The 16101-nt window shown below is 43.5% G+C and overlaps 1 protein-coding gene across 2 annotated transcripts; it reads right to left on the bottom strand.

The window, feature by feature from the left end:
* On the bottom strand, positions 1–5947 carry SYS1 (SYS1 golgi trafficking protein). Of its 2 annotated transcripts, none has more exons than XM_044984556.1 (4): positions 5673–5947; positions 4541–4782; positions 3588–3655; positions 1–1743 (listed from the first exon to the last, which is right to left on the bottom strand). In XM_044984556.1, exons 2-4 carry the CDS (start codon positions 4700–4702, stop codon positions 1503–1505), a joined length of 471 nt encoding a protein of 156 aa, XP_044840491.1. In that variant the 5' UTR covers positions 4703–4782; positions 5673–5947; the 3' UTR covers positions 1–1502. The 2 variants fall into 2 exon arrangements, with proteins under 2 accessions (XP_044840491.1, XP_044840492.1); XM_044984557.1 differs by lacking the exon at positions 5673–5947 and adding an exon at positions 5587–5610.
* Positions 5948–16101: the final 10154 nt, after the last annotated feature.

Below are 16101 nucleotides of genomic sequence, written 5' to 3'. Positions count from 1 at the left end.
AGACCCATTTTAGAGGGAGTTTATCAAATTCTGTGTCAAATCATCCACCAATTCCAATTCTTTACAAACTGCACATTAATTTAGCAAATATAATTTATTCAAACTAATAACGTTCACCAATATTAATGTACAAAGGAAAGAGATTGGCAGCAGCAAGCCACACAAGAAAAAAGGAATTTCAATGTTAAAATCCTAGTTTGCCCCCAATTTAGAATGGCATACAGACAGCACAGACTTAACATCCCTTAGAGGAAACTACACAACTAGAGGTAAGTCTGACCGTTTGGGATGCAGGACCCTAGGAAACCATTTGGCCTACTCCTTTCATTGGGAATACTGGGGTCAGTGGCTTATGAGAAAGGACGTTCTATTTAAATTGCCTATCAGTCAAAGGCACCATCTCGTTAACAGCATAAGAGACAAACAACAGTCCCAAGTATGGCGTCCTGCAGCAAGAAACACCTACCAATTTTGGGAAACAGTCTTTGGTGGCAGCCTTCAGGCAGGAGTAAGTATTGGAATTTGATGATTGGTAGGAAGACGCAGGTTACTAGAGTGGGAATGAAGAAATGGTACTTATAACACACAGCAGAAAGCTCCCCTCAACCAACTCAACCTACAGTTTAACATTTGGTGAACGTTATGGCCAACCCTCCATGCAAGCTGAGAATAAGCTGGTTGATTTTCACTGGCTCCTGGATTTCTGGCTTGTGGTGTTTAACATTCATAGTGGGAAGTTTTACAAACCCTAGAAAGTGACCACTGGTGTTCCTTTCTGGCCAGACTTTACTCCATTGCTGTGATGTGGATATTCATTACGTAGCTCAAAGTGCTCAGCTCACCAGAAGAATTGTAACACATTGAAGGCAACTTAATACCATTTTTCCTATTTTGTTAAAAAAAGTGTCTTCAATCCAACAACATCTGTTGCCTTACATCTATTCTAGGAACTAAACACAGGAACAATAACGAAGCCCATATGAGCACACAGGCCTTATAGGCTCACAACTGGTGATGGAGACAAACACAATTCTTTTTAATCCTACATCAGTTTAGCTCCTTGATTTTAAAACAAAAACCAACCAAAGGAAAAAGATGTAAGAAGCAGCTCCTAGTCAATCATTGTGCGTTTCTCCCCGAAGGTTTGATCATCCCAGCTCCAACATGTGCTCCAAAGACCTCGCACATGGGTTAAATTCCAGTTGCTTCTCATGCTCTAGGTTTTGTTGCCTGATTTTTCCCTGGTCCATATCACTTGAATTAATAGTGAAAGCACTCACATAGAATAGTCATATTAAATACCTTGTGTTATTAGAATAAAACTTCTGCTTTGTTCACTGTCTTAATGGCAACAGCAGAGATCTTCACACTCATGCAGCCGCCAAGTTCTAAAAAAGTCCAAACAGACCCGCTGTGCTTCTTTAGTGAAGTTTTCTGGCATTGTCTTGTGTCACCGAGGTGCTGGAAACGTTGGCCTGATGCAGCGCATCCTCAGAACAAATTTATACGCTGGACTTGGGGACTGAATTCAATGGGATTTCTTTGAGTTCTGTTCTCATACAGAGATACTCCCCAATCACAGCCATGAGTGCCGTGCACACAACATGCACTAGCCACCACGTTAGAGCTGTGGGAAAGTGTGCATTATAAATCCAGCAACCCAGCAGATGGAAAAAATGAACTGTGACTGTGAAATCCAAACACTGCTTTCCTCGCCGGATAAAGTACAACAAGCCCAAAGCACTGCAGGAAGAAAGGAGAGACAGATGTAACTGTAACTATATGTAAACTGCAGTGGCCTGAGAGGGAGGGATCTAACAGCAGCCATCAGGAATTATCTGTACTGGTTATTTATCCATTAAAAATAAACCTTAACTCTTCTGAAGTCAGGACTATTATGACCTTGCTCAATGTTACTGCAGTAAAACTTAAGCAGCTTGTAGCATTTTAATTATGTGATAGCAGAGGTATAAGCTTTTAGTTTAAAAATTCCTGGCTGGCTTTCTGCCTTGTCTCTGCAATCTTTAGCCACTGGCTGAGACTAAATACTTTGCACCTTTTTAGCATTTTACAGATAAACAATTATTTACAAATATTAATTAATTTCCACAAAAATCCCTCAGGGGCAGATTTTATCCCCAGCTAAAAGATGGGGAAACTGAGGCAGTGAGGTTAAATGATTTCTTAAGGGTTCAGAAGAATCAGCATCAGAGTCAGGACTAGAACTCAGGAGTTCCTCATTCCCAGTCCTGTGCTTAGACCTCCTAATTGCCAACTGTCCCATTCTGGAGTCATTACTGATAAATGGAGGGAATTCTCAGATCTCAGCCAACAAGAACAAGATACGTTTGTTCTGCAACAACATAGTTCAAGTGACCTTAATGCACACATCCGCACCTAAAACAAAAGAAGGATCAAGGCGACACTCGAATCACCAGACCCAAATGACCTTCTGGCTGGCACCTCCTGGGGCAAGATCCCTGCTACTATGGGCTAGTTCTAGCACACATGACATAATCAGACACAGACCAGCTGTCTGCTTGGACAGCTTGGCAAAGGGGCAGGGAACAGGAATAGCTTTCGAGAGCAGGACCAATGCAGAGGGATAGGAAAGTTGTGCTGAAGAAAGAGGGCAATTGTTCCAGGGAGATGGAAAACTGTTCACAGAATGACGTGCCTGGGACTGACACATGAAGAAAGAACAGAGAGTGGATGGATGGCAAGGAAGGCTATGGAGAAGATGACTGTCCTAAGGGGGCACTTTGCCCTAGAAGAGCATTTTAGTAAATTGGGATGTAGGGAATTGGGGATACAATATGTGCATAAATGTGTGATCTGTTTTTTTACAGTTTTCGTCTATAGCCCATCCTTCTATTTCACAACCTATTGTTTGTAGCTTTCACTTGTTGCATCATGTCTACCATTAGCCTGAAAGCTCTTCAAGCCGGGAACTTGTGGCTCTGTATTCTTTGTAAGTGTGGGATACCTAGCACACTGCAAGTGGTATGAACAAATAAATAATAAAAATAGGCTCTCTCACTGGGACAAATTTAACTTACAAAGCCCCAGGCTCACACTGTGGACATGCAACAGAGGCACTTACATCATTTCCCTTCACACTGCAATAAATACAATTTCCCACAGAGTTTGCAAGGTTCACCAGACTCAGACATAACATTTTGGGCACAGTAAAAGGCTTCGGCTATTTCTGAACCCAGTCCACATTCCTATCATCAGCACAGCACGAGCCTCATCAAGAGTAGCGTAACAAGCTGTATTGTTAGCATGTTAGCTAATGTGTACTAATATATTTGAAAAGTCCAACATAGACAGTGCAGCAGGGTAGACTTTAACATGTGCTAAATTGGTTGAGTTACAGCCTAGGTTCCCTGCTGTGTTAAAGGCAGTATGTCTTGTATACAGTAAGTAGCCTTTTACAAGGTGTTAGCTAGCACATGCTAACATCACAGTTTTAAATTCTAATTTAAAGGCAATGATGGCTAATCCCAGAGAGAAGATGTCCAATCCCAGTATGGATAAACAGAAGCTCAAAAATCTTACATCTGATCACTGGAGAGCTGACTTACCAGGTGAGTGCATTGAGGATGAAAGCAATCATGGAAAGTCTTCCAGGCGGGGTAGAGAATCCCAAGATCTATATAGGGTTATAAAGAAAAAAGACACTGAAATAAATTGGAAATTGCTTCAGCTAGGACTCTACTCAACTCAGGCTCTTCCCAGTGGCCCAGTTCCATTCTATTTGCTCCCTACAAAGCTGACAAACTAATATTTCTAGATTTTAGAAAACAACAACAAAAAAGCCAAAAATAGCAACAACAAAAATGTTTGCTTTTCCTAAATTGTGGGTTTGTATTTACAAGGTCAACTCTACTTGGGCATCTGGGAATTTTAGGGCTTGTGTGTCAGAACACACAAGGGAGAAATTCACCCTGGATGGAACTGCACTGACTTCAGTAAACTTATTCCAGGGCTGAGTTTGGCCCTGTAGGTCTGCAGAGAGTCTGGAGAACAAAAATGATAAGATTAGATCCCAGCTTCTGCAACACAGCTCTCTTCAGGTTTCAGAGCAGGGATCTCTCTTATGAGAATTCCCATGATTGTTGCATGTGGTAACTAAACGCAGAATCTCAGTTGCACTCTGAGATACTGACTCTTCTGGAGCACTCAGAGCACGGGAGGTTTGAGTTGTGGCAGAACTGTCAGCGTGCGCACTGCAAACAGAAACGCTGTATGGATTGCTGTTGTCCTCTTTCTAGCAATGGTACTGCCAGAAGATTAGGTCTGAAGCCACAATCAATAACTAAATATTTTCATGTATGAATTTTGTGTTAGACTGAACCCAGATCTCCTCTGTGGAATCACCCTAATTCTGTGCTCAGTGGTGCTGGAGACTCAAGATCCAATGTGGTCTGAGGTCTCCGCATTTCTGAGTGTGCCAGTGACCATGTTAGACTGCAGTGTTTTATTCTCTGAATTTGAGAGACCTTTTTTATGCTCTAGCTAAGGAAAAGCATCTTACCTCATAATTGAAAATCTGGTCAAGAGAAGGGCTATTCTGCACCAGGCTGTCAACCAGAGCTAGCCAGAGCCCCAAGGAGCTGTAATAGACTGCCTGCATGAGGACAATCTGTGTCAGAATGAGGACAGGGTCCCAGACATAGCTACGGAACTGTCCTGCCATTCCCAAGGCAGCTCGCACACAACCAGGGGAAAGTCGATGTGTCTGCCCTGAAAGAAGACACTGGGCGATTTCCTCAGCACCTGGAAAAGAAGGGCAGGGGTAATGCCAACAACAGCGTCCAGCTCACCCCTGGGCCCTGTCAAATGGTCACCCATCTGAGCCCAGCCCCAAGGGGTCTCCACTATTACATGGAGTCAGCCCCTCTCCCCCAAGCTGTTCACAAACCCCTCCTCCTCCAACCTCCACAACCCACCTGGAGCATCTCCTCCCCTCCCTCCTGCACCTCCCTCAGCTCACTAAATCCTCCTCCTCCTCCACCCACGTCACCCGCCCGGAGCATCTCCCCCCCCGCCCCCCAGCATCTCCCTCAGCTCCCGAACCCCTCCTCCAACCCCCCCAGCATCTCCTCCCCCTCCTCCTGCATCTCCCGAACCCCTCCCCCCAGAGCGTCTCTTCCCCTCCCCCCAGCATCTCCCTCAGCTCCCGAACCCCTCCTCCAACCCCCCCAGCATCTCCTCCCCCTGCATCTCCCGAACCCCTCCCCCCAGAGCGTCTCTTCCCCTCCCCCCAGCATCTCACTCAGCTCCCGAACCCCTCCTCCAACCCCTCCAGCATCTCCTCCCCCTCCCTCCTGCATCTCCTCCCCTCCTCCTGCATCTCCCGAACCCCTCCCCCCAGAGCGTCTCTTCCCCTCCCCCCAGCATCTCACTCAGCTCCCGAACCCCTCCTCCAACCCCTCCAGCATCTCCTCCCCCTCCCTCCTGCATCTCCCCCCCCCTCCTGCATCTCCCGAACCCCTCCCTCCAGAGCGTCTCTTCCCCCCCCCACCCAGCATCTCACTCAGCTCACGACCCCACCACCCCCAAATCTCCCACCGCACTCACGAGCCGCAGCCGCCAGCTTCCGATTCCCGACCCCACCCCGCCCGGACAAAGTCCCCCGCCTCAGCCCGCGCGGCGCTCTGGCTCACCCGGGACGAGAAAGCAAAGGCCACCTCACAGCCAGGCCCGGCTCGGCTTAACAGCGCGGACCACAGAGACCGCAACGCTCGCCTAGAGCGCCGCCAACATCTCGGCCAGTTACCATAGAAAAGGCGCCAGATGCCTAGAGCGGCATCACCGGGACCGGATTTCCGGAAATACCACGGAGACGACACTCGGGCCTAGAGAGGCCGCTCCGACCAGGCACCCCCTGCGCATGGGCAGCAACGTACAGCGCTCGGCGCCCTCTCAAGGGGTCAGGAGACCGGTGACCTCTGACCTCGTCAGGGCTGTGCACAAAGTGAGGCGTGACCTTGTGAACTTTGGCTCCAGTGCGGCTCCGCTGGACACGGTGGCGTGACCTCTGACCCCGGCTGCCTGTCAGGCCTGGGCTCACTTTGACAGGCTGCAGGAGAATGATGGTCTTCCAAGCTCACCTGCCTAGCCCAGGTGCTGCTAACATGAGAGACAAGGGGTGTCATAGTGATGCCCTGACCTTTGACCCTGTGAAGGTGCCAGAGGATCAGAATGTGGTACCGAGGGGTAGAATCAATGGGGAAAGACCTCACTGCTAACATGATTAGGGTCAAGTCAATGATGATCTACAAGTTAGCAGCCTTGGTAGACCAACGGGTTCATAGATGGGCCCACTGTGATGGAGTGATTGTCAGTGATGGAGAATCCACCACAATGCTTGGTAAATTGTCCCACTGGTTAATTACTCTCACTGATAAAAAGTTATGCTTTATGTTCAGTCTTATTTTGTCTAGCTTCAACTTCTAGCCATTACAACTTGTTATACCTTTTCCTGCCAGACTGAAGAACCCATTATTAAATATTTGTTCCCCATGTAGGTACTTACAGACTGTGATCAAATCACCCCTTGACCATCGCTGTTAAACTAACTAGATTGAGCTCCTTGAATCTATCACTATTGGGCACATTTTCTAATCCTTTAATCATTCTTGAGGCTTTTTTCTGAACCCTATCCAGTTTATCAACATCCTTCTTGAACTGTGGGCACCAGAACTGGACCCAGTATTCCAGCAGTGGTCGCACCAGTGCCAAATGCAGAGGTAAAATAACCTCTCTATGCCTACTTAAGATTCCCCTTTTTATGCAATCAAGGATCGTGTTAATCCTTTTGACTACAGGGAGCTCATGTTCAGTTGATTATCCACCATAATTCCCAAATCTTTTTTCAGAATCACCGCTTCCCAAGATAGAGTCTTCCATCCTCTAAGTATGGCCTACATTCTTTGTTCCTAGATGTATACAAGTATCAGAGGGGTAGCCGTGTTAGTCTGGATCTGTAAAAGCAGCAAAGAGTCTTGTGGCACCTTATAGACTAACAGACGTTTGGGAGCATGAGCTTTCGTGGGTGAATACCCACTTCGTCGGATGCATGTAGTGGAAATTTCCAGGGGCAGGTATATATAAGCAAGCAAGAAGCAGGCTAGAGATAACGAGGTTAGTTCAATCAGGGAGGATGAGGCCCTCTTCTAGCAGCTGAGGTGTGAAAACCATCATTCATCATTCATTCATGCCCGTCACCCCAACCGGGGTATGGGCCGCCAACCACAGATCTCCATAGTCTTCTATCCTGGGCCATTCGCTCTAGCTGGTTCCAGGTATAGCCCATTTTTTTGCTATCAACCTGAAGGTCGCGTCGCCAGGTATTTCTTGGGCGGCCTCTTTTCCGCTTGCCTTGGGGGTTCCACTGCAGTCCCTGTCTGGTGATGTTGGTTGGCTGCTTGCCTATCCAGCCCCACCTTCTCCTTCTAATTTCTTCCTCTGCTGGGAGTTGATGGGTCCTCTCCAAGAGGTGGATGTTACTGATGGTGTCTGGCCAGCGGATCTGGAGAATCCTTCTGAGGCAGCTATTAATGAAGGTCTGGATCTTCCTGGTGGTTGTTTTGGTTCGTCTCTGTCCAGCTTGCGTCCATCTTGTCTCGCTAATGCCTAGTAGGGTCAGGTTGTTGCTCCTCATCTCTGCTGCAACCTGCGCCGTCTTTCCTGACTCGTACATGGTCCTCACGTTCCATGTGCCGATGGTAATCCTCCTGGCTGCAAGAAGGGTGATCGGCTTAGTGGCTTCCTCGCGGCTTTCACCACCCAGCGTCATGCATCTTCGAGTTGAAGACCCTTCTTTTCCTAGGCTAAAAGTCTCTGTTAACTCTATTGTTGGCGTTTCTGTAGCAAGCTGATTTTTACAGGGTGGAGTTGCTAGCCCCACGCCCAACCCTCCTCCTTTACCCTGACTTGGGACAGGCAGATGGCCCCAAAGGACCTCTCTGGTGGAGTTTGTGAAAACCAAGAGAGGAGAAACTGGTTTTGTAGTTGGAAAGCCAACTACAAACATTTACATTTATCCATATTAAGACACACATTTTTTTGTTTGTGGCAAGTGATCCAGATTGCTCTGTATCAACAACCTGTCCTCTTCATTATTTACCACTCCCTGAATTTTTGTGTCATCTGTCAACTTTTTCAGAGATGATTTTATGTTTTCTTCTAGGTCAGTGATAAAAATGTTAAATAGCATATAGCCACGAACTGATCCCTGTGTGACCATACTAGAAACACAGCTACTTGATGATTCCCCATTTACAATTACATTTTGAAACCTATCATGTACCCAGTTTTGAATCCATTTAATGTGTGCCATATTAATTTTGTATCATTATAGTTTTTTAATCAAAAGGTGGTACGGTACCAAGTCAGGATGATAATGGACAGCAAGTTAGATATAAATACAAGTTAAAAAGGCCAGTCCAGTTTTTGTATGCAGTTTTTGTATGCATTCACAGAGGCATTCTGTGACAAGGCAAAGTGGACAAGGCAGCCCCTCTCCTCACTGATGGAATACTAGACCTGGACTATGAATTCAGTTCTGGTCACCTTGTTACCAGAGATATAGACAAACTGGAGGTCATTTGAAGAACCATAACCAAAATGATCAGAGAGTTGGAGGGCTAACAGGAGGCAGATGGGACATGGTGACAAAATAACTGTCTGCAAGATCTGAGGGGAAAAACAATGAGGGAAAGAAATTGTTCCATGTGTTACACTGGATCATAACTGAGATTAATAACATGGAATTAAGAAAGGGAAAATTGAGGCTGAATTTCAGGGAAATCTTCTGTCAATGAGCTGTATCAGACTGTGGAACAGTTTCCCAAGGAAATGCGGGAATTTTCCTCACTTTAGACATTTTAAACAATTCTGTTTTTCAGAAATGTTTGCTTATAACTTGGGGCTGAATTTCTGACCAGAGAGCTATGGAGCCATTTGTCTTGGTGCACTACTGCCATGTAGTCACTAGGTGGTAGTTATCTTTTGTTATGTATTTGCCGGTTTGGTTTTAGTAAAGCAGGTTTTCCTTAAAGGTGACTGGCAAATACTGTGCATGTGTACATATATATCTATATAATTTAATGATTTAGATATCTTGAGGGACTATAGATGTAGAATTCCATAACCGGACTGAGGAGGGGTACTGCACACATTTTAATGTCAAATCTTGATTTTGTGCTGGATTTGTGATCTACAATACTCAAGAGCTGTCTTGGATGACATAGTATTCCATCATGCTCTCAACTGATGGCATCCCCTCCACCAGTTAATCGTGTTGAGCCAATCTATGTGGGAAGGTAAATGCTATATTTTGGTTTAGAATATTGTTCCCATTATCGTTAAGATCCTAGTCTAAGCCTCTCCATTCTGGGGTTTGATTTTTGAAGCTTTTTTTGATCATCTTCCACTTTCCAAAAATTCATTTGGACACTGTGATCAGACGTTAGTAGTCGCTGCCCTCGATATGATGATTGAGGGGACCTGGCAGCTTCCTCCCATACCCTCGCTATCCTCAATGTTTAGGTAAATATGGCCTTTAAGAATTTATATTGGATTTACGGTGAAATGTTAAATGGAGATATATAGCAGTTACTTGAAGCTTCCTGGCTTTTCATTATTATTATTTATTGCTGGTAGTGCCCAAGAAGTGGGCAGTACCAGTAGGTACTACCAATAGGAACTTTCTAAACAGAAATAAGTCACAATTCCTGCTCAAGTACCTTTCACTCTAAAGTATGACAAAAGAATAGACAGGGGTGCAACATGTACGTAGGTCTAGTTACTCCTTAACTGCACCTTGGACTAGATAGTATATGTCCATTAGATTCCCCCTGGGCATCGCAGCAGAAATGGGTCTTCAACAAGGACTTAAATACAAGGAGCCTCATGAGAGAGAGTGTACCAAGCAGTATGGAATACTGGATTTTCCTAGGGAAGGTCACTGCACATGCTGATTTACTCTAGATGGGAAATTCTCCAGTTAAGTTAGAATTTGTTTTTCTCTGGTCAGGTGAGTGACCTAGTTTTTTCCATGGTTTTTTATTTGTCCTCTTCCTGAATAGTGTGATATTTATTTAAATAATGTATTGAGTTGTCAGGTCCAAAGGAAATCTGGATGCTGTACATAAAAATAATTCAATAGTTCAATTATCCTCCCTGTCATTATTTGTTCATTTCCTGTGGACCATGAGTAGTTAGTTCATTAGCTAATGCCCAACACTGAGATGGTGGAGACACTTCAGGTTCTCTGTGGAACAGGGAAGGGGAAGAATCCCAGGTCTTTGCGGGATGTAGGAGGTAACAAAGGAATTATAGGTCCATTGAGATGGAGGAGGATGAAGAATAGCCAGGTCTTTGTGGTGTGAGAAGGTACTGGAGAACAGGGGAATGTTCCTGGCAATAAGAAGTTAAGTTTCATTCTCTCTGTCAGATTCTCCCGTGACGCTTGGTTTTTCCCAGTGACCCAGCTGGGAAGTTCCTTGTGTAGTTCTGATGCTTGCCTTTCCTTCCCCATTCTGGGTGACGTCACTGCAATGATGCAAGCTCTTGACAAGTTGCTGCCCTCTGAAGCCAGCTGCTTCCGTCCTCACTCAAAAGGGCTTGTGCAAGGAAGAGGAAGCTCTTTAGCGCTGCACCATTTTCAAAACCCTGGCTAAGTGCACTCCATATAGCTTGATTCTGATGTAATTTCTAGACCTTACAAAATGAGTGTGGGAAAGTCCCAGATCCTGGCACGGAGGCCCACATAGTTTCTCTGCTGCCTGCATATCACAGAGAATTGCAAGCCATAGCACTTCCTCTTTTAGTACTTTGTACACATTAGTTTCCATTTTTTAGCTCTGCTGTGCAGTGGGAGCTGAAAGCCATCGGCTAGACTTTAACTTTCACTTCCTAGTTTCGTTTTCAGTTTTTACAGACCGACTTTCCCTTTGATTATGCAGTTTTTAAGTACAAAATGAAGCACTCAAATACTATGGTAGTGGTGACTTTAGAAATACTTGTATAATAATCTCCCATCAATCCTCTAAAGAAACCCAGATAGAACTCTTAGCAACCAGCACTCTGACTCAACTTGTGATCATAGAAACCATGTGATTCTGACATTTCTGAGAATTACAGAATTTGAATCCCTGATAAATCACAAGATTTCCACTTGCACGGCTACTGGACAATGGTTGAAGGAGCCAACCAAGCAGAAGAGCACAGACTTCAGACAGTTGCTCACTCCCATTCTGTGTTGAGAGAACGTAACAGTGAGTTCTCCTCCTCACATATTTGGAGAAAATGTCAGGGAACAGATGGGGAAATGTGCACTTAGTCTACCCCCAGGATTTTAAGGAAGGATGAGGAGGACAAGCCCACAGAGAGGACTAATGTGAGCTTCAAAAGCAGAAATTGGGGGGTAATTAATACATTTTAAATACTCTTTCTTTCTCTTAGCCCCAGCTAAAAGAGGAGGCAGCTTTCAGGGAATGTGGGTTGGGGGATGAGGCCACATAGAAACACTATCACTTTCTGATGGGAGACAATTATTTTCACCCTTTTAACAGAAAAACTATTTTCTCCTGAATCAAAATCCTTTATTTTCCTAAACAGCAGCCAGTTTTATGGTTATACCCCTGGGTCATAAAGAGCAGCAAATGTGAGAAGAAGTGGCAATGTGCCCAGGACACATAAGATGCCCTGAGAATAGGTTTCAGTGGAGATTACCCAGGGTCACCTGCACTTCTCAGAGTCATTTCTCTATCACTGGTGTGGACTAAGAATTTCCTAGTTAGCTAGTGATTCTTTTGATAAGAAATGGCTATATGAGATAATATTGTTTCCCTAGTAATGGCTCACTATCTCATACTCTCACCTATTAGCCTACACATACACTAGACATGTTTTACTAGGTGATGGAAGCCTCACTAGCTGAACTGGTCACTGCTGGGATTCACCACCCCCGGACAAGCAGCTAGTAATAGACCACTAAGGTGATCTTGGCAGGGAGAAAGTAAAGGGTAGATTTTCAAAAAGCTCAGTATCCACAACTGAGGCCAGATTTTATGAAATGCTCAGCACCCATTTAGGCACCAAAGCAAGTGATCAGATTTTCAAAAGAGCTCAGCATGCTGAATGCATGTTAGGTGTGAGTTTTTTTGAAAATACTCAGTAATAGGTTCTGACTACTTCAAAATCCAGGCCTGTGCCCGTTTAAAAATCTGACCATAGAAACTGTGCTTAGCAAGACTTGGCTGGATAGTTGTCTTTCCCTGGCCAGTCCAGTAGGAACTATGATGGATTTGACTAGAAGTTAGTCTTTGTTGGCTTTATGCATGGCCTCCTGAAGATGATAAAGTCTGTGCTTTATATATGACAAAAGAAAAATGTGGTTTTAGAACTAAAATTGATCTGGAATCATAGTTCCTCCTCCTGGATGTTTTTGTCACAGATTCACAGTTATAAGTGAATTAACTTTGAGATTTTTTTTTTTTACTCAGTTATGGTTTGATTTTAAGATTTAATGAACAGTGAATTATTATTAAGCAATGGGACTGGAACAGCAGAGGCTGAGCCACGTTGACTTTTGTGCAGTTTCTTTGAAAGCTGTAATCTTACATTGTACAAGGGCTGACGTATACCTAAAAATGTCATAATTCACAAGTTTGATCAAGTCACAACATTGAGATGTGACTTTTTATGCCACTTGATGGTAGTGGATTTGAGCAGTAAAAATGTCAGTTACTCATTCTCTCTGCCCATTTTATCCTGTCGCTCTCAGTGAGTGTCATGTACATAAGATTTCTCCTGCACTGTTCTAGTGAGAGTAAAATATAAACATTTTGAAAGGGGACATTAGAAGGGCAAAATGAACCAAGCAATTCTGTGTCATGAATTCACAGCATAATGTTAAGATTTTTAGGGCTGTATTTCCTACCATGCAATTTCTTTTTGTGGCAGTAGAGAGAAAACTTACATCTCCAAAAGAGGAGAGATAATCTACAAAATGTGCTCAGGAAGTCTGTCATTACTGGATTTATGCAAATTTACTCTAAAGGTTGGAAACCACATTAGAGGCAAGTCTCATTTCCCAATATATTTCTGACTGAGCCTGCGCCAAGATTTTATCAGTTTGGGTACAAAGAGATGAGGTTCTTATTTAAAAGGACTTTGTCAGTTTAAAAAGCATAAACAAATTCCCTTACTTGTGTTGCTAATACCTTGAGTTGATTAAAACTGAAATGTTTAAAAGTCTTTCTTTTTACCAGGTGTAATGGCTATTTGCCTCTGATTAGACACAGAAAACGGACCACGCAGTTTTGCTTTCAGGTTCTCATTCAGGAACACAGTGATGTAATCTCCCAGTTTCCAAAAACAGCAGTGGCAATTTTAAATGTAAACAGAAAACTATTTTCATTTTTTTCATCAAATGTAACAAACGTTTGTATTCCTGTCAGGTTGCGTAAAATTTACAAAACCTACATTTTGGACCTAATTACTTACTCATGTTTTTATGGATTCCACTTTTTTATGGCAATATTTGTTGCAGCTTAAAATATTAAAAACAAAAGCTACCTAAAACCCCAATCCTGTAATGAGCTCTATGCAAGCAGAGCCCTACACTTGCATGAGAGTCATAGCAGGATCAGGATCAAATTGCTGCCTGTCCCTGATATTAACACCACAGAACAAAAACACTAACCCAGGAACCTATCCTTGCAACAAAGCCCGATGCCAACTCTGTCCACATATCTATTCAAGTGACACCATCATAGGACCTAATCACATCAGCCACACCATCAGGGGCTCATTCACCTGCACATCTACCAATGTGATATATGCCATCATGTGCCAGCAATGCCCCTCTGCCATGTACATTGGCCAAACCGGACAGTCTCTATGCAAAAGAATAAATGGATACAAATCTGACATCAGGAATCATAACAGTTAAAAACCAGTAGGATAATACTTCAACCTCTCTGGCTATTCAGTAACAGATTTAAAGGTGGCAATTTTGCAACAGAAAAGCTTCAGAAACAGACTCCAACGAGAAACTACTGAAATAGTATCTAGTTTGCAAATTAATTCTGTCAATTTAGGCTTAAATAGAGACTGGGAATGGCTGAGCCATTACACACATTGAATCTATTTCCCCCCATGTTAAGTATCCTCACAGCTTCTTGTCAAACTGTCTTAAATGGACTATCTTGATTATCAAGTATCAGAGGGGTAGCCGTGTTAGTCTGGATCTGTAAAAGCAGCAAAGAGTCCTGTGGCACTTTATAGACTAACAGACATATTGGAGCATGAGCGTTTGTGGGTATTCACCCACGAAAGCTCATGCTCCAATACGTCTGTTAGTCTATAAGGTGCCACAGGACTCTTTGCTGCTTTTATCTTGATTATCACTACAAAAGTTTTTTTTCTCCTTCTGACAAAAGTTCACCTTAATTAATTAGCCTCTTAGAGTTGGTTGGGCAACTCCCACCTTTTCATGTTCTCTGTATGTATATGTATATTATCTCTCTCCTCACTATATGTTCCATTCTATGTGTCTGATGAAGTGGGCTGTAGCCCACGAAAGCTTATGCTCAAATAAATGTGTTAGTCTCTAAGGTGCCACAAGTACGCCTGTTCTTTTTTAAACACTTTTGTTGCTTTTAAATATCTGACAAAGTCTGGAAATATTCCTTAAAATTCTATTGCATTAATCAAAAACATATGTAGATTTTAAGTGCCTTACTGTGAAGCTTCCAGAAAAAAAATTAAAATATGTTTGCTCCTATCATACATGAGTAACAGATTATTTCCATGTTTATCAAAGATATTGTATCTAGGCACCATAGTATCTAAGTGCAGTGTTAAAAAGTCTGTTGTAGTTGCAGTCAGTATTCAGGGGCAAAATAGATTTTCCTGGAAGTTATTTTGCATAAGGATTGCCTGATGATGAAAACTTGCCCTGGAAACATCACCTGCCTTCACAGCTTAGTTTTAAATGCTGGAGAAAACATTGTCATCATGGTTTGTATTGATTTTAATGTTGTTCTGGATTCAGATACTGGCCTGAATCCTGTAATTAAATCCTTGTGGCAGACCCTTATGTTGGAGTGGTGTCTTATTGAAATCAACAGGGCTCCTCATAGGCATAGGGGTCCAAGTGCATTAATCAAATTACAGGATCAGGGCCTCATTACTGTCATAAAACATGTGCCCTGCTTGTTTCAGTTGAATAACCAACAGAACATTTTTGGTACCCTTAAAATACAACCATCTTTATTTTAATTTAAAATTTCTTTTTTTTTTCCAGAAAAAAAAAAGTGACCAGTCTTTGTTAATTTCATGGTGCACTCTTGTTAACATTAACTCCCATTAGCCTCTTTTGCAATAATCTATTATTTATTAACAGCCAACAGTATGATAAGCATCGTATAACATCCAGAAATACAGCCAGGCCTTACCTAGAAGGATTTAGAATCCACAGGAGAGACCCAGAGAAGATGGGCAGAAAAGGCAAATCTGGAGGGGAGGACAACAGGAGGATTTAAAAAACAAACAAACCTATAGTTATAAATATATATAAAAATCATATTTAGAATAGTATTTTCATATGCTGGTTTCTCTCATACCTTGATTTTTAAGAGAGACAGCCGAGGTAGCATGGCCCAAAATCTGACTTACCATTTCCCTCGCTTCCTATGTATTCATAAAGTTCTTACTGGTGTAAGAGGGCGGGGGTGTTTGGGAAGGTGGTACAGGGCTGGGTTGGGGGTGGAAGGGAATGTGAGGGGCGTTCAGGAAGCAGGGTGTAAGGGGATGGGCAGAGCCTTCAAGGGTGAAGGTGAAGTATTAGAATTGCACATGGTGGCATTTAGAAAGGAGATCTAAAGTGGTGGTGAAATGTAGGGCATGGTGAGGGGGTGGAATACAGTGGACCTGGGAAGGGGACTGTGAGATGGAGGGGGAAACAGGGTGGTATTGGGCCCCAGAAGGTTGGGGAGGGGAATGTTAGGTGAAGGGGGGGGCAGAGTGGTATAGGGCTCCAAGAGTTCAGGGAGGGGGTTGTGGGGAGGGGAACAGGGT

The sequence above is a fragment of the Mauremys mutica genome, chromosome 13 (assembly GCF_020497125.1).
Source record: "Mauremys mutica isolate MM-2020 ecotype Southern chromosome 13, ASM2049712v1, whole genome shotgun sequence".
Lineage (NCBI taxonomy): Eukaryota > Metazoa > Chordata > Testudines > Geoemydidae > Mauremys > Mauremys mutica.
The sequence above is the reverse complement of the archived record's forward strand: the minus strand, read 5'-3'. Positions and strand labels throughout refer to the sequence as shown.